The 17,267-nt window shown below is 42.3% G+C and overlaps 5 protein-coding genes across 12 annotated transcripts; 2 read left to right on the plus strand and 3 right to left on the minus strand.

Annotated features, from left to right (window-relative positions):
• Positions 1 to 390: 390 nt before the first annotated feature.
• Positions 391 to 1,518, minus strand: LOC114867212 (UPF0729 protein C18orf32 homolog). Of its 2 annotated transcripts, none has more exons than XM_029169701.2 (3): positions 1,394 to 1,518; positions 882 to 1,093; positions 391 to 727 (listed from the first exon to the last, which is right to left on the minus strand). In XM_029169701.2, the coding sequence occupies exons 2-3, from the start codon at positions 1,053 to 1,055 to the stop codon at positions 662 to 664; spliced, it is 240 nt and encodes a 79-aa protein (XP_029025534.1). In that variant the 5' UTR covers positions 1,056 to 1,093; positions 1,394 to 1,518; the 3' UTR covers positions 391 to 661. The 2 variants fall into 2 exon arrangements, with proteins under 2 accessions (XP_029025534.1, XP_055369129.1); XM_055513154.1 differs by having other exon boundaries at positions 882 to 1,089; positions 1,392 to 1,497.
• On the plus strand, positions 1,496 to 3,777 carry rad1 (RAD1 homolog (S. pombe)). 4 transcript variants are annotated; one of them, XM_055513153.1, is made up of 7 exons: positions 1,496 to 1,586; positions 1,808 to 2,009; positions 2,111 to 2,219; positions 2,302 to 2,459; positions 2,655 to 2,755; positions 3,042 to 3,140; positions 3,300 to 3,777. In XM_055513153.1, exons 2-7 carry the CDS (start codon positions 1,815 to 1,817, stop codon positions 3,475 to 3,477), a joined length of 840 nt encoding a protein of 279 aa, XP_055369128.1. In that variant the 5' UTR covers positions 1,496 to 1,586; positions 1,808 to 1,814; the 3' UTR covers positions 3,478 to 3,777. The 4 variants fall into 4 exon arrangements, with proteins under 4 accessions (XP_055369128.1, XP_040929017.1, XP_029025531.1 ...); XM_041073083.2 differs by having other exon boundaries at positions 1,505 to 1,582; XM_029169698.3 differs by having other exon boundaries at positions 1,506 to 1,640.
• A 1-nt stretch (position 3,778) lies between these two features.
• bxdc2 (brix domain containing 2) lies at positions 3,779 to 6,505 on the minus strand. The gene is made up of 10 exons (XM_029169697.3): positions 6,308 to 6,505; positions 5,855 to 5,966; positions 5,714 to 5,757; positions 5,564 to 5,634; positions 5,436 to 5,485; positions 5,261 to 5,334; positions 5,025 to 5,075; positions 4,833 to 4,934; positions 4,556 to 4,684; positions 3,779 to 4,361 (listed from the first exon to the last, which is right to left on the minus strand). Exons 1-10 carry the CDS (start codon positions 6,455 to 6,457, stop codon positions 4,113 to 4,115), a joined length of 1,032 nt encoding a protein of 343 aa, XP_029025530.1. The 5' UTR covers positions 6,458 to 6,505; the 3' UTR covers positions 3,779 to 4,112.
• A 304-nt stretch (positions 6,506 to 6,809) lies between these two features.
• On the plus strand, positions 6,810 to 10,635 carry dnajc21 (DnaJ heat shock protein family (Hsp40) member C21). 4 transcript variants are annotated; one of them, XM_029169834.3, is made up of 12 exons: positions 6,810 to 7,213; positions 7,499 to 7,592; positions 7,741 to 7,864; positions 8,134 to 8,265; positions 8,334 to 8,638; positions 8,722 to 8,888; positions 9,039 to 9,132; positions 9,297 to 9,485; positions 9,598 to 9,646; positions 9,753 to 9,874; positions 9,969 to 10,056; positions 10,159 to 10,635. In XM_029169834.3, exons 1-12 carry the CDS (start codon positions 7,111 to 7,113, stop codon positions 10,315 to 10,317), a joined length of 1,626 nt encoding a protein of 541 aa, XP_029025667.1. In that variant the 5' UTR covers positions 6,810 to 7,110; the 3' UTR covers positions 10,318 to 10,635. The 4 variants fall into 4 exon arrangements, with proteins under 4 accessions (XP_029025667.1, XP_029025668.1, XP_029025665.1 ...); XM_029169835.3 differs by having other exon boundaries at positions 9,972 to 10,056; XM_029169832.3 differs by having other exon boundaries at positions 6,811 to 7,213; positions 10,156 to 10,635.
• A 1,868-nt stretch (positions 10,636 to 12,503) lies between these two features.
• On the minus strand, positions 12,504 to 16,822 carry agxt2 (alanine--glyoxylate aminotransferase 2). Its single transcript, XM_029170040.2, has 14 exons — positions 16,628 to 16,822; positions 16,484 to 16,554; positions 16,215 to 16,405; positions 16,016 to 16,139; positions 15,858 to 15,952; positions 15,672 to 15,765; positions 15,503 to 15,596; positions 14,928 to 15,028; positions 14,753 to 14,845; positions 14,518 to 14,650; positions 13,617 to 13,705; positions 13,372 to 13,521; positions 12,862 to 12,960; positions 12,504 to 12,769 (listed from the first exon to the last, which is right to left on the minus strand). Exons 1-14 carry the CDS (start codon positions 16,698 to 16,700, stop codon positions 12,668 to 12,670), a joined length of 1,509 nt encoding a protein of 502 aa, XP_029025873.1. The 5' UTR covers positions 16,701 to 16,822; the 3' UTR covers positions 12,504 to 12,667.
• Between the last annotated feature and the right edge of the window lie 445 nt (positions 16,823 to 17,267).

A 17,267-nucleotide genomic window follows, 5' to 3' on the forward strand; every position in this document is an offset into this window, starting at 1 on the left:
CACAGTCTGAACAACTTAATACTAACGTCAGTTGAGATACTGGCAGCAAGTTGTAGCTCATCTCTAACTATATGCATTTATGTAAAATGAATGTTGCTTTTGTGCGCATGTCAGTTTATGGCAGTGTAAACTTGATACCAGATTGAAGAAACACATACTGTTTTATAATGATTTGCATAAATACAGTATATATATATTAATTATTTTCTAGTTATATGGGCATTCTATTTGATTTGATGATTGATTTTTTTATCATTATGAGCAAATATTTTGTTTTATATGCTACAAATTAATGTTTCATCTCAAATCACACATTACAACACATTACAATATGAAACAAAATAAACAGTTGAAGTAAAAGCAGAGTAACACAAATGTACAAAAAAAACGTATTCTGAAGGTATTCATTTATTAAACTACATGTTCAACATGACTTAGAAAAAATTTCAATTGAAACTAAATAATATAGAATATTAATCTATAAATTCATAATTAATGGCTAAAATATATTGACAACAATGTATTGTATACACATGAAAAAATAACAGGTTTCAGACAATTCTAAGGCTTACAAACCACTCCATCCAAACAAGCCAATAATTCATAATTTCTCTATTTTATATTACTGGTCTCTATACACAGTTATAAGAATTTAGTCTTGTCAGTCTGTCTTCTTATCTGCTTCTCCAGTAGATCCACTGGCAGTGACTTCGCCGTTGGCTTCAGGCTGAAACATGAAAAATTATTTTATTATGCTGCAATCTACAAGATCCAGTCAAAAAAAGAGACTGGAATATGCAAACACTAGCACACGGCACAATTAGTTAAACAATTGCTTAATCCAGACTAACTTTAAAACATAGATTTTCCCATTAAGTTACCTTGTAAGTCCCATTATTCTGAACTTTTTGGTCACTCGTGCTAGTGTCCTGGACTGGCTTTTTGGTCCAGAATGTATTAATTATAGGTGAAATGAAAGGGTAGAGGATAGGCTCCAGGAACCTTTTGTAGACCCACAACAGGACAGGAATCACAATACAGGGAATGCACACCATGGCTGGGCGAAACTGGCGTCCAAAACAAAAAAAAAAACCTGAAACAGAAAGATCCGTTATCTTTGGGAATCTTTCACAGTGTATTCACAAATATTTATATTTAACTGTCTACGAGGTGTGAAGTAGATAAGTCGTTTATCCTTAGCGTCCGATGGTCTGTGAACGTAGGTTTTCTATGAGTCTTGTTAATCAGCCATAGCGTCATGTTTTGGGGGCTGCTAGTGTAGCTAACGTTAGCTTGCTTCTGCCGTCAACGTACGAAGTGTAGGTACATTTGTTATCAACCTGTAAGATAAGCGGCATTTTACTAGTAACTATATTTAGTAAACATTTCTTACCTCTAATTACTGTTCGCCGGTGCTGTAAAGAACTGTCACACTGAAGCGACTAAGCAATTTCGCGTCGATTACGTTACTATGCAGTCTCTGGAATCTGGTTACACATGCGCAGAGGGTACTTCCGTATGAGGCGGAAGCGGAAGTAGCTGCACTATACTGGAGCGCCTTTCTTCAAAACATTCTGAACGAGTTGGTGAATTACACATTTGGTGTTATCTTAAGTGTTTTACATCTAATAAGCTGAATGGTACGAAGTTTATCTGTGACATTTGCCTTGGTGTTACGTTGTTAATAATCGATACGCTTATAACGTTAAGTACATGTGAGTTAACGGTCTTTAAAGTTGCAGCTGAAATGTGTGTCTGTATTTGTGCAACACCAACATTCTCTTGTTTGTATATGTCTCTGTTTCAGTGCCAGAATGCCTCTGTCCACCCAGTCTCAGGCGGATGATGAACAGTACGTTTTAGTGGCCAGTCTCGACAATGCTCGCAATCTCTCCAACATACTGAAAGCTATCACGTTCAAAGACCACGCCATCTTCAGCGCCACACCCAACGGCCTGAAGGTGACAGTGGAGGAGTCCAAATGTCTACAGGCCAACGCCTTCATCCAGGTGTGCTTACTATAAAACAAAAGAATTATAACAGTGATAATTATATTAGAATTATCACTATTGATTGCCATATTAAAACAGCAAATTTATTTTAATTGCAGGCTGAGATCTTTCAAGAGTACACAATTCAGGAAGATCTGGTGGGTTTTCAGGTCAATCTTACTGTTCTGTTGGACTGCCTCAATATCTTTGGAGGAAGCACAGTTCCAGGTAAATACAAAAAGACCAAATTATTTTTTAAGATATGCTGCTCTAGGTTATGTTTCATTGTCTTTCTCTTATTATGTTGCAGGAGTATCAACAGCTCTGCGGATGTGTTACAAGGGGTACGGTTACCCTCTCACTTTGTTTCTGGAGGAGGGTGGTGTTGTGACTGTTTGCAAGATCAACACACAAGAACCAGAAGAACCAATTGACTTTGAGTTCTGCAGCACCAATGTCACAAACAAGGTGAAGTCTGGCTATTATATATTATTATGCTGTAATAAATAGGTAAATTATAGGCTAATATAAAAAACAGATTCCTAGTGATAATACACATAAATAAAATAATAACAGTTTTTATTTCTTGTAATGGTCAATTTGATGTTAGAATGGTTAAGGAAATACACAGTTACTAGTACTTTACCCTAATTCTTTTTACAGGTGATTCTGCAGTCAGAGAGTCTAAAAGAAGCCTTCTCTGAACTGGATATGACCAGTGAGGTTCTACAGATTACCATGTCTCCTAACCAGCCATACTTTAGGTGTGTTGTTTAAAATTCACAATCTTGAATAAATATTTAGTCGGGCACTATTTTGTTTTGGAAAAAACACATTGATATTTAGTAGTTATATTTTTTTAAGCTAGAAACTGAAAGTACTTTTTCCTTTCTTGCATCTAAAGGACAGTGCAGCTATTACTTTCACCTGCTGGGGGTTCACATCATTCAAATGCTGGCTATGTTGTTCAGATAGTACCACCACTACTTAAATAAGCAAATATTCTGTTTTATAGTTTTGATTAACGTGTTTTTTTATTCTTCCATTCAGGTTGTCAACATTTGGAAACTCTGGAAATGCTCATTATGATTATCCCAAAGACTCGGATATGATGGAGCTCTTCAAATGTAACACTACACAAACCAACAGGTCATGAAAAGCCCACTGCAACTTCAATACAATGTCATATAAACACCCAGAGGTGGTGTACTATTAAAACACTCAGTGCTAATTGCTTCCACTTGATTTCTATTCAATCATTACTTATTCATTATGTAATCGCCTTTCCTTCTGTTCAACCTCTGACAGGTACAAGATGTCCCTGCTAAAGCCGTCAACCAAAGCCCTGGCTCTATCCTGTAAGGTTTCTGTGAGGACCGATAGTAGAGGCATCCTCTCTTTGCAGTACATGGTCAGGAATGACGACGGACAGATCTGCTTTGTGGAATATTACTGTTGTCCTGACCAGGAAGGGGAGGAGGAGTAACAGCGGCCCAGCATCTGAAACCCTTTTGTAAAAGCACTTTACTTTCCCATTGTTTGCTGCTAGGGAGATTTGTTTGTGTGGTTTAGTTTGTGTCCAAGTGGTTTAAATAACTATACCCGAGACGTGTGTACATACAGTGATGATCTTGTGGCAGAAACCAGTCAAATGAATGGATACATTTTTTTTACATGTGTTAAGTCTACTGTTGTCTAATTTCCTTCTGACTGTTTTAATAACCACTTAGCCACTGAACTGTCCATACTTATTCACACTTTTCAGTAAAAGTAGAAAGACTCATGAGTAACTGTTCAAACTCTTTATTTTCCACAACACAGACAGTATTTTTCAATCACACTGGTGGAATTTTACTTGTATCAAAAGAGAGGGACAAATTATTATACAAGAGTTGTTTGGCCACTTAGAATCCGTTTATCCACTGACACTTAGCGCAACCTTCGTATGCTAAAACGTTGTGATGTGACTATAAAGTGACACCATATCGAGTATTATTACAACCTGCAAAAGTTCAAATAATACTCGACTTTAGACTCAAATGCTGTGTTGCTGCCTCATTTTTGCCACTACAGCCTTGTGGGATCCAGTAAGTCATTCACTCCTTTATCCACTCAACCTAATTACCTGCGCGCCTTCTGCATCCTTTGTCTTTTGAAAGCTTTGTGCTTGTTCTTCTTGGCAACTTTTGGCTCAGGTGCCTCTGTCTCAATGTGAACTGGTTTCTCTTCTGCTGGTGTTAGGAAGACGTCAGCGGTAACATCCTTTGTCAAGTCCTCCTTCCCGTCGCTCTTCTTCATTTTATGCATTTCCTTCACCATTTGCTTTTCACGTACTTTGGCTGCTGCCGTCAGTCGTAGCTCTCGCCGGTGCTGGAGGAGTGGAAAGAGAAAAAGGTCAGTTTCTAAAACAGGACCACCTGACAAGACACAACTGCCTCATTTTACAGACGCTGGTTTACTGTTTGCAGAAAAGACTGGAATCATTTTCTAAGATGCGTTTACTGGACTGAGATGAATCATGTTTATAAACATGGACAGAAATAAAAGCTTGCATTAGACTTTACCAGGTTAGGAGAACGGAAGTGTGGGTTTTCATGCAACGTAACACCCCCAAAGCTCCCCCCAAAGATCTTGATTAGGTTGAGAACAAATCGAGGCCCGATCTCCACCAGAGAGGCATCCTCCTCAATTATCTGGAAATGAAAGAAAAAAAAAATAAGAAAAAAGTTGTTAACATTTTTAAAACACTAACCCACAATTAGCACATTTTAAGATCCACATTTTAAGCTGTCAAAATGCTGATGTAGGCTTAATGAGCCTCAGTGAGTATTTAAATCTTACCTGGTAGTTTCGAAACCATATTCTGTTGTCCACGATGGTGAATGTGAAGACGTGGTCCACAAAAGGTTGACTCTTTGGGTGGTAGTGTGGTGTGGCAAATGTCTACAACACAAAGATGTGATTCTTTGGGTTTAAAACAGTACAGACTTAAGGCATTCTTGAAATCTTCTGAAATCTATCCTGTCTACAAACCTGTATGAAAAGCTCCTTCAGTAAAGCATACTGTGGCTCTTTGTCAAATTTCTGTAGAGGAGATTAGAATCATTAGCAGATGCAGATTTTTGTATTTAATAAACATCTATGTATGTCAGGATCAAATGAATCAAACTCAATGTGCACATTAATGTAACGACTGCCTTTTATGTGTTTTCCTACTTTATTAAATTATTACTACAATTACTGACAGCATGTCTCCCAGAGCTACTCACAGGATCGAATGAGAGCAGTGGTCTGGATCCTTTGAGGCAATTTCCTGTCATTTTAAGTTCAGCCAGTGTGTGAACTGTGAAGGAAACAATCATTCATTAGTTATGTCCCAGCTCATGACATTTGTAGCATCCAGTGTGTACAGGTTACATCACAATAAGGTAAACTGTCACTCACTGTTCTCAACCAGAAACTTTGCAGAAGGTCCGTGTGGGGAATTTGAAATCCTGTCATTTAAGAAAATGTTAATTAACCATAAACTAGAGTTTTAGGCTTATATAATGTAATTAATACCAAATACATACCACATATAAAGGTCTTGCTTTTTCTTTGCCTCAAAAAAGAGGCATTTGTTGCAGTTTTTGATTTCACACACCTGTAAGACATCAATCTTTAGTTACTTTGCAACATATGAGATTGTGCGAGCGTGTCCAACATATGAACAAAATACTTACCTCATTAACAACAAACAGCTTGTCTTTCCTGTCCATTTTTGTATCTAAGAAGCACAATAACAAAGTAGTACAACTGTCATTACCCATGCTAAAGAAGAACAAGTGTAAAGCGTGGTAATAATATAATGGAATAACACAAACCTGCTTTTGAATGAGGCATTATATTCCTCAAGTCTTGCATTAAATGTCTTGTCCTGAAGTTGATGCCTCTGGAGGAGAAGATTAGAACTCGTTCCTTGTTGGTCCATTTACCCTGATGTAGAAAGATCATCACAGAACATAAAGCAAGAGTCTTCAAACGTTTTTTTTTTTTTTTTTTTTTGACTTGATCACAGTTTAACCTTAAATGAGCTTCTGGGGCATGAAATACCAGACTTGTGCTAGTGAACTGGACTAAACAATAGTTAGATTGTGCTTTTAGCGTCATCTATGTATATCATTAGATATTGAAGGCATTTAACACTATTTTGACTGAAGCTACAGGCCAATTGTAACTTCACTGTAAATGAAACATGTGCAGATATGATGCGTGAGCACAGCTAGCGTTAACTAGCGCACCCACTTTAAAGGCTAATAAGTGAGCTCAGTATTTACCTTTGAGACTGGGCCTATGACTACATCTTCGTTTTTCGTCTCCTCTTCGGTTTTAACCGGTGCTTCATTTTTGTCCGCAACAATTTTTGCCTTTTTTGCCTTCTTGTTAGCAGGACCCTGTCCTCCACGTTTTCTCTTGAATGCCGACATGTTTGGTGTGTATGCCGACACGAAGTCTCGCGAAGCAGGAGATTCAACTCAACCACACGTGTGATGTGTTTTCGCCCCTGGCGGAAGGGAGGTGGTACTTCATATACTTGCAGTAAATGTTGCTTTGGTGGTATTTTGAGTTTAGTAATATTTCAAGTTATATTATGTGCTACAAAAAGTCGCTCATCAACCCGTCACCACAAGAGAGCATTACTGGATCAACAAGTGGAGTAATATGTGATTTGAGGGTTACTTGTTTATAATCAGATGGCTGTATGTTCATCAGGAAAAAGCGCTAGAGGGCAGCAAGACGCCTTTCTAGCTCAAAATACCCGAAATTATGAAAGCCGAGGAAGAAGATATCGCGAGATTTAGAGGCACCGGTCGTGTCTGTGGATATAGTCCAGCCGTAAAGTAACCTCGTAAAAATGAGCTGCTTTTATCGATAATTAGCATTGATATTTGATTATGTACCTGTCAAATAATATAACATTGCTGCCATGATTGAATAAATCTGCGTTGTGTAAGCGAAGTAGTAGAGATGATCTCAGACGTTAGCATGCTGGGTTAGCTAAAGGCTAATGTTAGCATTCTTGGGAACAACGTGAACAGTTGATCTTGTGTGTTTATCCGAGTCGAGTCTTAACGTTTAGATGAAAATGAAGTGTCACTATGAAGTGCTGGGCGTTAAACGAGACGCAGGAGATGATGATTTGAAAAAAGCCTACAGAAAACTTGCGTTGAAATGGCACCCAGGTAAGTTGTTTGAAAAATCTCAAGAATAAGGGTCATACGTCATAAAGTGTCTTGTTGTAATAATTTTTAGATTACATACTGTTTGTTAGATGACATAGTGATTGCAGCCTTATTTGTCTGCCCCACGTATTAAGAAGCTTATTACTAAGAATGTTCTCATTTCAATCCTCTTCCTCTGCTGCATCAATGTGCCTTAGGAACTCACCTAGATAGTAATTATTAAGATATTCAATATATCTGTTAGCTTTCACAAAATGTAGGGTTTCTGTTCCATTTTCTTTCCAGACAAAAATCTAGACAATGCTGAGGAGGCAGCTGAGCAGTTCAAATTGATTCAGGCAGCTTATGATGTTCTGAGTGATCCCCAGGAGCGAGCTTGGTGTGTATTCTCAGGCACATTCTCATTTTGTTATGTTATTGTTTTTACAAGGTTCTCTGACTCACAGTGTTTTCATTCTGTTATGTACAAACCATGTGCGTATAGTGCTTCTTAGATCGATGTGTCTGTCTCCCCGTGTGTTTGGCAGGTATGACAATCACAGGGAGGCCTTGTTGAAAGGAGGACTGAGTGGAGATTATGAGGATGACAGCATTGACCTGCTGCAGTACTTCACAGTTACATGCTACTCAGGTTATGGAGACAATGAGAAGGTTTGTGTTTTTCACTGTCCTGTTGCACAGTCAACAGTATGCAATATCAACCAGGTCTCAAGACCACTAAACTCTATTGTAGTCTCTTATGCAGCATAAATCTGAGAGCACTGTTGCAGCACCAGCAGCTTGATTTCTATTTTAGAGTTAGGCTGGCTTCAGACATCTCTAATCACTACTGCTGCTGTACTACTGATGCTGGTAGTAACACCCTTTTTCCTTTGGTACTTTAGAGTTATTTATTGTGTCTTTGTTTTTATCCACTCTAGGGTTTTTATACAGTTTACAGGAGCCTCTTTGAGTCAATTGTTAAGGAGGAGATGGAACACAGCAGGGGGGAAGATGAGGAAGAGGAGCAGGAGTTTCCTACTTTTGGATGTTCTGAAAGCGACTACGATACGGTAGGTCAGCAACACATTAAAGGCACTTCTTGAGGTTTTCTAGCGTATTTACTATTTTTATATTGCAGGTCGTGCATGTGTTCTATGGCTACTGGCAGAGCTTCTGTACACGTAAAAACTTTGCCTGGAAGGAGGAGTATGATACACGACAAGCCTCCAACCGCTGGGAGAAAAGAGCCATGGAAAAGGAGAATAAGAAGACTAGAGAGAAAGCACGAAAGGAACGCAACGAGCTGGTGCGACAGCTAGTGGCGTTTGTTCGTAAGCGTGACCGCCGTGTTCAGGCCCACAGGAAGTTGGTGGAGGAGCAGAACGCTGAGAAGCTCAAAAAGGTGGAGGAGCTGAGAAGGCAGCAAAAGCTCAGCCAGGCCAAGTAAGTAATGTAAAATAGTGAATGAAAAAGGTTTTCTGTTTGTTTCTTAATTTGTATTACACTTTACTGTTTATGTATTTAAGACTGGCAGAGGAGTATAAGGAGCAGAGCTGGGCGGCAATGTCTGAACTTGAAAAAGAGCTGCAGCAGATAGAGGCTCAATATGGGAAGCAGTTTGGAGATGCATCAGAAAGTGAGGAAGAAGAGCAGATTATGGACACATCTGAAAAGAACAGTATGCAGAGAGAAGGTCAGTGACATAATTTGGGATTATTCAGTGTTTAAAGTCATTAACACAAGGAAGCTGCTAGCTGCTCAGTAATGCTAAAAACAAGTCCTTTCTCCAAAACCTTCTGTATGTCTGTGTACATTTTTATATCAATGCATGAATCTTTAACAGATGGAGATCAACCTGAGGGAGATGATATAACAGCTGACCTTTATGAAGATCTCTACTGTCCAGCATGTGACAAATCATTCAAATCAGATAAAGCGTGTGTATATTTTCCTTTTTTACTCTACAGTTGTTGCACTATTAAGAAAAATTGCATCATTTGAAATCATTCACTGTCTTCCAAATTTGTTATTTTTCATTGAGGAATTATTTTGTGATGATGATGCAGATCTTGCTCATCACTTCATTGTTTTCCCTTTCCAGAATGAAAAACCATGAGAAGTCCAAAAAGCACCGGGAGATGGTGGCGTTGCTACGGCAACAGCTACAGGAAGAAGAGGAATCACTTAGTTCGAACCTGGAGGAAAAGGAGGAATTAGAAGAGGAAATTGGACAAGAGGAGGTGGAGGTGGAGGAGGGGGAGGAGGAAGAAGAAGAAAGGCCAAGGCAGAAGTATGTAGCTCCTGCTTCATTTAAAATGATTGTCAGAAGAGTTATGTGGCTAATTTGTCTACATATCATATAATAAATGTTTTCGTTTTACTGATTCTTTCCACCTACACAGGCTGTCTAAAAAGCAAAAGAGGAAAAAGAAACAGCAGAAAGTTCCACAAGTGAGGATTCTTGTTTCTTCCTTTTAGTGACTGTGTTGGGTTCAATACCTCAGCGTCCATTAAGTTATTGTTTTTTTTCAACTCGTTTCTTCTCCTTCAATTGCAGGGTGCTCCAGAGGAGGTGGAGAAACCAACAGTGACCGCCCGTGAGGAGGATGCTCCTGAGACGGCAGCTGAACCCACAGAGCCTGAGGAGCAAAGTGATCTCCCTCCCCCAGAAATCAAGAGGTATATGAGAGATTAGGAATAGAAGATTTTGTCTTGTTTTTTATTGGTTTTATTCTTTTTTTCTTATTAATCTGTCATTTTAATGGTGCTTCAGCAGCTCTGTGAAGACTAAAGGAAAGAAAGGAGGGAAAGACAAACCGAAAAATGTCAAGTCGAACACAGGGGGAGAACAATTTGCTGAGGTTTGTACAATGACATCCAGAGTGTGTTGAAGTACAGTTAAATCAATCAAATGATCTGTACTTGTTTAATGAAATCTAATATCTCTGTTTGACCACCAGAAGGAAGCAAACCTGCGCTGTGTGACCTGTAACAATGAGTTCCCCACAAGAAACAAGCTGTTCGACCATCTAAAGACCAGCGGACACGCCACCGCGCTGTCCTCAAACGCTCCACAAAGCTCTGTGGCCAGGAGCAAAAAAGAAAAGAAGAAGAACAGATAACACATCCTCTTCTGGGGTCATGACTCAGCAGGGACTCTACTCCAAAACTACACTCTGAGAAGCCTCTTTCAATGGAAGGAGAACTAAAACAGTGGATTTTAATGGATGCCCCAGCATCTGTTGCCTTATAAAAGCTCAAGTCTTCCAGATTGGAATGAAACTTGCCGAGCTGTAATTTAGTTATTTAACAGGACATATTGCTGCCTCCATATCAAAGAAGCATTTCCCCTAGTTTGTTTCAGTATGTCTGTCACTACATCCTAACAATAAAGGTGATGCCACGTGTTGGTAAATGTCACCTGTCAAATAACTATGGGATTATGGTGTTGTGTGTGCTGTTTTAGTGAAGAGGTGCAAAAAATGAGACATTAAAGCAAATATAATACTTCCAGAAATTGTAACTTAACCTGACCTAAGGATGAAAAAGAAGAGATGAAGAGATGAGGCCGCATGCGCTGTAGTCACCTGCACACTCAAGTATCTAATAATATGGACATCTGCCTGTGTATGAGACACAAACCACTTAGTATTGGCAAGTTATTGGCTCCAGTTACACCTAGGAAAGAATGGGCAAAAAAGTAAATACCTGCTTAAAGTGTTTGCAAAAGAAAGATTCAGGCAAAAAAGAGTCAACGAGCAAAAGGCAAGCAGTTCGAACAAGTCATCAGAAAAGAGGATTCTTTTTCAGGGTTAATAAGTTACTCATGGTATTGATGAAAAATACATTTTTCAAATTGACATTGAATGATCACAGCATGTTCTGTCCGTATAAAGGTCATTTAAGCCTAAACTAATGCACGCAGTGTCTGTGCCTGCACTTTGACCTCGCTGGGGAGACCTTCTGTTCTCTGGCCCTGCTGAATGTCCAGGTCCAGCTAACGTGAAGGTACAGTGGTCAAAATAAAACCCGACCCCACACTCTGACACAGCAGGTGAACCAGGACACTTTCCCAACCTGCAACACCAAACGGAGGTTTGAAATGTGAAAACAGCAGCTAAACAGTGACTTTAGATCGCTGGTTCTTTGTCCAAAACGTTATCGGTCAGAATCAACAGAAGGAGCTTCAGTCAGATCAAACTACGCAGCTAAGATGTGTCCTCGACGGCTCCTGCTAATGGTTAACTGGAACACCGCTGAACCGTGAACCCCAGGAGGCACACGTGCACGTGATGAGGGGTGTCACGACCACCACAGCGTGTCTCCGCATGTTTCCAGATTGATCAACGAGCATTTTTAAGCTGCTCTATGGGAAAGGGAGCAAGAAGCATCGTCTAGTTTATTATATTATGTTATATTATTATATTATGCAACTACAGTGTAAAGTGTATCAGACTGAACATATGACGTTAGTTTGCTGTGGGAATATTGTAATGTTCTCTGCAGTGGCTTCCTCCCCACAGACCAACACTTCTGGGTGTATGTTATGTTTAGTGGGTCCCAGTAAACACAGCTTCCTCCCCATGGAGCTCTGGGCACACCTGGGTGCATGGCCTCTTTAGCAGTCTGTGTGCAACATACTGTACTGTATGTAATAGTACAAGAGGTCACGAGAGCAATGCCTGAGATTCTGCTGACCTCTGTTGACTCTGTCGGAGTGTTTAAAATGTTTACTGCTCAAACAAGACTTTAACATTCTGAGAAACATTATTATTGGGGTAATAAAATTATAATAAAGAATTCACAATAAATGTCAATTCTCTTAAGAATCAAAGTACATTTCCTGCACAAGTTCCTGGTATTTTATTTTCCCAGAAACTAAAGTCCAGGAACCTTCTCTGAGGGTAAAAGTCCTACGTGGTCGCTGTGATTTGCATTTCCACAGCAGGGAGATTAAGCATATTTGCTATTGTTGCAGCGTAACCATGGCAAACGTTGCAGGGATGCTGCAGCAAACCTGCGTCTTGTTTACACGGGAGAGGAGCTTTCAGCCACCTGCAGATTGGAATTACTGGTTAATGTTCTCCAGGCTCAAGATTCTTTGTTCCTGGATTTGATTAGTTTCATTACTGTCTGATATTCTTCCCACCACTTACAAAGGGAAGATACTGAGGAGAACTGTATCCTATTATGAAATAAACCATTAAAACGCTAATAGGTAGCGACAGCAATTAGCTATGCAGGTATTCAGCTTAACGCCAGCGCTACAGGTTTAAGGAATTTTAATACTATGTAAAGAGAACAAGGATTTGATTAATTCAGTTTTATTTATTTAGCACCAAAAATCATCGAATGCACTTACAAATCGGAGCTAGTCTGTCTCACAAGGTTGAAATGGTTAATCACATTCATAATTATGCTTTACTATTATGCTGCTTTAAAGCACTGAGCACCCGGGCCTCCATTTGACCTTTATCTTCTGTCCATGTAGTTGTGGATGGACCGGTCAAATACAGCCACGAAGAAATCTGCATCTTCCTTTGTTATGCACATGGGGGGTTTGATGCGGAAAGTCTATGAGAAAACAGAGAATAAAAAAACCTGATGGTAAATCAGACCTAAGAAAAGCTGTATTTAAATGTTGGTGAACATGAGTGAGCTGCTACCTGTCCGTACACTCCGCCTTTCCCTATCAGGACTCCCATGTCCTTGATGTCCTCAAAGATCTCATTCATTGCCTCGGGAGACAGCGGCTCCTTACTGACCTGCCGATAAAAAAAAAGTTAATCAGTAATTCAAGTCACGCACAGCAACAGCGGCCCGTACGCAATAATTGGAGGGTTGTAACTCAAGCACCCGACCGCTCATTCATAATCAGCGGGGCCACTTGTGCAAGCAGTTTCCACAATTAGTGGCTAATTACTGTGAGTCAAAGGAGTGAGCAGATCTTTCAGTGAACAGATGTGTACAAGATGCGTGGGTTTGTAATACAGGTGTTTTTTAGTATGGTAATAATCATATTCAGTATCAGGCACCGAGTCAAATGCACTATCTGTGACTGTGATCGGAATGAAACACAGCTAGTGGCTGAGACTGGTCTGATTACTCGTTAAGTGGGCTGCACACCCTGACCGTGGCCCCATGAGGCACAGCGCAGGTGAGCGTCATCACGTTACCTTGTCCTTGACCATTTCCACCCCGATCATCAGGCCTTTGCCGCGCACGTCCCCGACGACCTCGTACTTGTCCCTGAGTTGGGCCAGACGGGTCAGCAGATAGGTGCCGACCCGGAGGCTGATCTGCTGCGTGCCGTCCTCCCGGATGCTCTGTCAATTAGCAGGTGGCAGAGTGAAAGGAAGCGCGACCATCAAAAAGTGACTCGGTGATCACATGCATGTGTCTGAGAAGGATCCCCGCTCACGTCTAACACAGATGATCCGATCGCACAGGCCAAAGGATTCCCTCCGAAGGTGTTGAAGTGCACCCCTGTGGCAAAGGAGGCTGCGATTTCTGGAAAACATACACATAACAGCCTCAAGCCTCCAGTTTCCGTACTCAATTATCATTTACTTTCGTCTTTTAGCTTGATTTCTGGAACATTATTATTATTATTATTATTATTATTATTATTATTATTATTATTATTATTATTATTATTATTATTATTATTATTATTATTATTATTATTATTATTATTATTATTATTGCTGACGTCTCCTTCCTTTTCCTATCACACGCTCATTGATGTGTACATCTGCCCGGTGATTGACTGATTGAATGAACGGTCGGAACAGCGTTCCCACATGTTCCCACGAGCCACCAGCATCAGCGCCACCGTAATTACTCCATTCACCACGCACGACGTCTGAATGATGTAAAAATGTAAACGGCGCAGGAAGGGAGCGCGTCTGTAAGCTGATTACCAACAAATAGCTGTGGTAGCCGTCTCCTGCAGCAAATGACACATGAACAACACGGAGTCACACGCTCAGTCGGAAATAGATGCGAGCACAGGAGACGCTCTTCGTTCCTGTGATTTGCTGTATTATCGGAGCTTCGGCAGCAAATAAAATTATGGGACTCCCTAATTGTTTGCTTCCCACTTTGTGGAAGCCCAAGAACCCACAGGTGGTCATGAATGAGTTTGGTTTTATTGTTCATTCCTAAATATTTAATAAATTTCCCAGTTTTCCGTGAATGAAATAAAATTCAGTCCAGTCAGACCAGAAAACCCATCCTCATCACGACTTCTCGCCAGGAAACGAGACCGAAGTCTCATCTCCACCATTAACGACATACGCTTTGCTACAGCGACGTCTCACCTGGTGTCGTAACAACGGCTCCCATTGGGAATCCATTACCGATGCCCTTCGCCATCGTGACTATGTCGGGCATCACATCGTGGCCTTGGAAACCCCAGAAGTGGCTTCCTGTTCGGCCAAAGCCCGTCTGGACCTGAAACAGTTATTAATTGATAATAATAAACTCAATAATAAACTCTCCTTTATTTTTACACCTGTAAGACACACAGTCTGTCTAAAACAAATCAAATCTGACCTCATCAGCAATGCAGACGCCCCCTCGCTCTCTCACAAGCTGAAAAGCCTCCTTGAGGTAGTTGTTAGGATACTGCACGGCTCCTCCGACGCCCTGTGGAGACACGCAGGTTCACCTCCCTCAGTTCCAAAGCACACGGCGCCATCGGACCGGTACCACCTCGTTCTACCGGTACCTGAATAGGTTCTCCAAAGAAAGCCGCGATCCGTCTGGGGACACTGGTGTCAAATGTCTCTTTGAGCTGACCAATGTAGTGCTCATTCGCCACACAGTGACCTATGGGAGGAGAGCGTTACACATATCAGTATCTGAGAGCAAACAGGAAACGTATTAATCGCACTGATTCATCAAACATCTCTGAAACTGTCGAATAAAATAACCACAGTATAAATAAGACTAATGTTACATGTTATATCATGGTACCTATATGATGTATATGCTCGTAGAGCACCATGTCTGAGACACAGGCACGCAGTTAACATTCCTGCTAAAGTTTAACAGGTTGATCATCAACTGTGAGAGACTTTGAACTTTAGAAAGTCAGTTCAACACTTTCACCACGTTTAGCTCATGATTGAAGCTAGACGAGTATAAATCGCCCAACAGATTATTATTGACCAAAGCAAGACCCTAAAAAGTCGGGGATTGACTCTGTGTCCTATAATCTGTGCTGTACTTCAATTAAAAGCCATTTCAATCACGCGGATGGTGACGACTCATAACGCTGCTGAGAAGAGTGTGATTGTGGACCTGGGGCACAGCTACAGTCTCTGGTGGTCTGCACAGGAGAGTCCCTGCAGTGGCTTCCTCCCCATGGGCCCCTGAACACATCTGGACACATGGTCTGTTGTTGAGCACGGACCCAGTTAGTAGATTCAAGCTCAATTCAAACAGCAGACGTTCATTGACATAGACGTACGTTGGTGCAGCCGAAGCCGTTGGCGATGGGGTATTTATATGCTGCGTTGGATGTGAGGCCCAAAGTCTGCGGGCCGCCACCGTGATAGGATCCTCTGGGGGAGCGAGCGAGAACACATCACAGGAGCAATTAGACAGCGATGTGGCAGTGATGGAAGCCGGCGGCGCCGTGTGGTGACTGTCGTGCCTCAGAGTGATGACGTCAAAGTTGCCCGTGTGCAGCCGCGCCATGAGCATCGCCAGGTCGTTGGCCTCGGAGCCGCTGTTGGTCAGGTACACCGCCTGGAAGGCAGCGGAGTCACAACCAGCCGCAGGGCGGCGCTAACGCGGCGCGGGGGGCGTTACCTGCAGTGGCTCGGGCAGGTGCGACGCCAACTTCTCGCAGTACTCGTGGAGCGGCGCGTGCGGGTAGATGCTGGTCGTGTGCCACAGCCGCTTCGCCTGCTGCTCCGCGGCGGCCGCCACCTTCCTGAAAGACTGAGCGTCTCAGCACATGCGACGTTTAACCACCACTGAAGTGACTGAGTGAAGGCAAAGGCTTTACGGGTGGCAGTGGCCCACGCTGACCGTGGCGACGCCAGCGAACAGGTCCAGGTAGCGCCTCCCGTCCACGTCCCACAGCCACTGCATGTGCCCCTGGTGCACGAACACCGGCTTCTTGTAGTGGGTGACCTTCGTGGTCATGGGGTTGCAGGCGCGCGTGCGGATCGCGAGCATCTGCTCCTTGGACATGCCCTGGACAGAGACGCGGTCACACATGGGGAGTCAGCGTGAAGCCCACAGCCCCACCTGTGCACGTGACGCTGCTCTCACCCTGTACTCCTCCGGTGTGAAGCCGCACGGCGGCATCTGCGGCACATCTGGGCTCCTCTGGCTCAGAGCCCCTGTGAGATACGTGCGGGTAAGGGGGGGGGGGAAAGTCGGCGGTGCGTTCAGTGGGTCCGCGCCTTAACTCACCGCCGGCCGAGTGGAGTCCGGCCACGCCGGGCCCGTTGAAACGCGCAGCCAGTCGCGTCGCCGCTCGCATCATGGTGAGCAGCTCCAGGAGATCCGCGCCGCGCCGTCGCCTCCTGCTCCGCGCGCACACCCCTTAAAGCGGCGCCGGCGGAAGCGATCCCACTTGTTGCGTGACGCGTCGTCCCGGTGACTGTTTCCGGATCCAAAATCCGAGGGGCCCCGCGAGTGATCGCCCGCACGGCCAAAGTCCGGGCGGTCACGTCTGAGTGAAGACGAAGCGAAGCGAAGTGCAGCTGTTTACGCAGACCACGGATAACTGAAGTCCTCTATGGGCCAAGGAAAAATACTGACTTACTAAAGAGTAACCCAGGACAGAGCTGGTTTAAAATCCTCACCACCTGTTTGTTCAGTCAACGCAAACAAATTATATATTATTATATTGACTGAAAGGGACTTTATATATAAAGAAAACATTGCGCTCAAAAAGCTGAATTAATTAAATTGACGAGGGCTCATAGATTATAATCGTTTAATGACACACGCAAAAAGTGAGCACTTTGTAATGTACACCTGAGATTTCACGTTGACGGCCCTTTTTTAAGCCAACATACTTGAAGTCATTCCTTGTCTGGTAAAAGTT

This window comes from Betta splendens, chromosome 12 (assembly GCF_900634795.4).
Source record: "Betta splendens chromosome 12, fBetSpl5.4, whole genome shotgun sequence".
Classification (NCBI taxonomy): domain Eukaryota; kingdom Metazoa; phylum Chordata; class Actinopteri; order Anabantiformes; family Osphronemidae; genus Betta; species Betta splendens.

What these genes read in the sequence shown, in the direction of transcription:
- LOC114867212 (XM_029169701.2), bottom strand. Translation starts at nt 1,055, where the DNA reads ATGGTGTGCATTCCCTGTATTGTGATTCCTGTCCTGTTGTGGGTCTAC. An exon ending in AGAATAATGGGACTTACAAG is followed by an intron (nt 728 to 881) that starts GTAACTTAATGG and finishes TTCATGTTTCAG; the next exon opens with CCTGAAGCCAACGGCGAAGT.
- rad1 (XM_055513153.1), top strand. Translation starts at nt 1,815, where the DNA reads ATGCCTCTGTCCACCCAGTCTCAGGCGGATGATGAACAGTACGTTTTA. An exon ending in TGGAGGAAGCACAGTTCCAG is followed by an intron (nt 2,220 to 2,301) that starts GTAAATACAAAA and finishes ATTATGTTGCAG; the next exon opens with GAGTATCAACAGCTCTGCGG. An exon ending in AACACTACACAAACCAACAG is followed by an intron (nt 3,141 to 3,299) that starts GTCATGAAAAGC and finishes AACCTCTGACAG; the next exon opens with GTACAAGATGTCCCTGCTAA.
- bxdc2 (XM_029169697.3), bottom strand. Translation starts at nt 6,457, where the DNA reads ATGTCGGCATTCAAGAGAAAACGTGGAGGACAGGGTCCTGCTAACAAG. An exon ending in TGAAGGAGCTTTTCATACAG is followed by an intron (nt 4,935 to 5,024) that starts GTTTGTAGACAG and finishes TTTGTGTTGTAG; the next exon opens with ACATTTGCCACACCACACTA. An exon ending in TATGGTTTCGAAACTACCAG is followed by an intron (nt 4,685 to 4,832) that starts GTAAGATTTAAA and finishes TTTCATTTCCAG; the next exon opens with ATAATTGAGGAGGATGCCTC.
- dnajc21 (XM_029169832.3), top strand. Translation starts at nt 7,111, where the DNA reads ATGAAAATGAAGTGTCACTATGAAGTGCTGGGCGTTAAACGAGACGCA. An exon ending in GTTATGGAGACAATGAGAAG is followed by an intron (nt 7,865 to 8,133) that starts GTTTGTGTTTTT and finishes TATCCACTCTAG; the next exon opens with GGTTTTTATACAGTTTACAG. An exon ending in GAAGAAAGGCCAAGGCAGAA is followed by an intron (nt 9,486 to 9,597) that starts GTATGTAGCTCC and finishes CCACCTACACAG; the next exon opens with GCTGTCTAAAAAGCAAAAGA.
- agxt2 (XM_029170040.2), bottom strand. Translation starts at nt 16,700, where the DNA reads ATGATGCGAGCGGCGACGCGACTGGCTGCGCGTTTCAACGGGCCCGGC. An exon ending in CGGACTCCACTCGGCCGGCG is followed by an intron (nt 16,555 to 16,627) that starts GTGAGTTAAGGC and finishes CGTATCTCACAG; the next exon opens with GGGCTCTGAGCCAGAGGAGC. An exon ending in TCACACCGGAGGAGTACAGG is followed by an intron (nt 16,406 to 16,483) that starts GTGAGAGCAGCG and finishes GTCTCTGTCCAG; the next exon opens with GGCATGTCCAAGGAGCAGAT.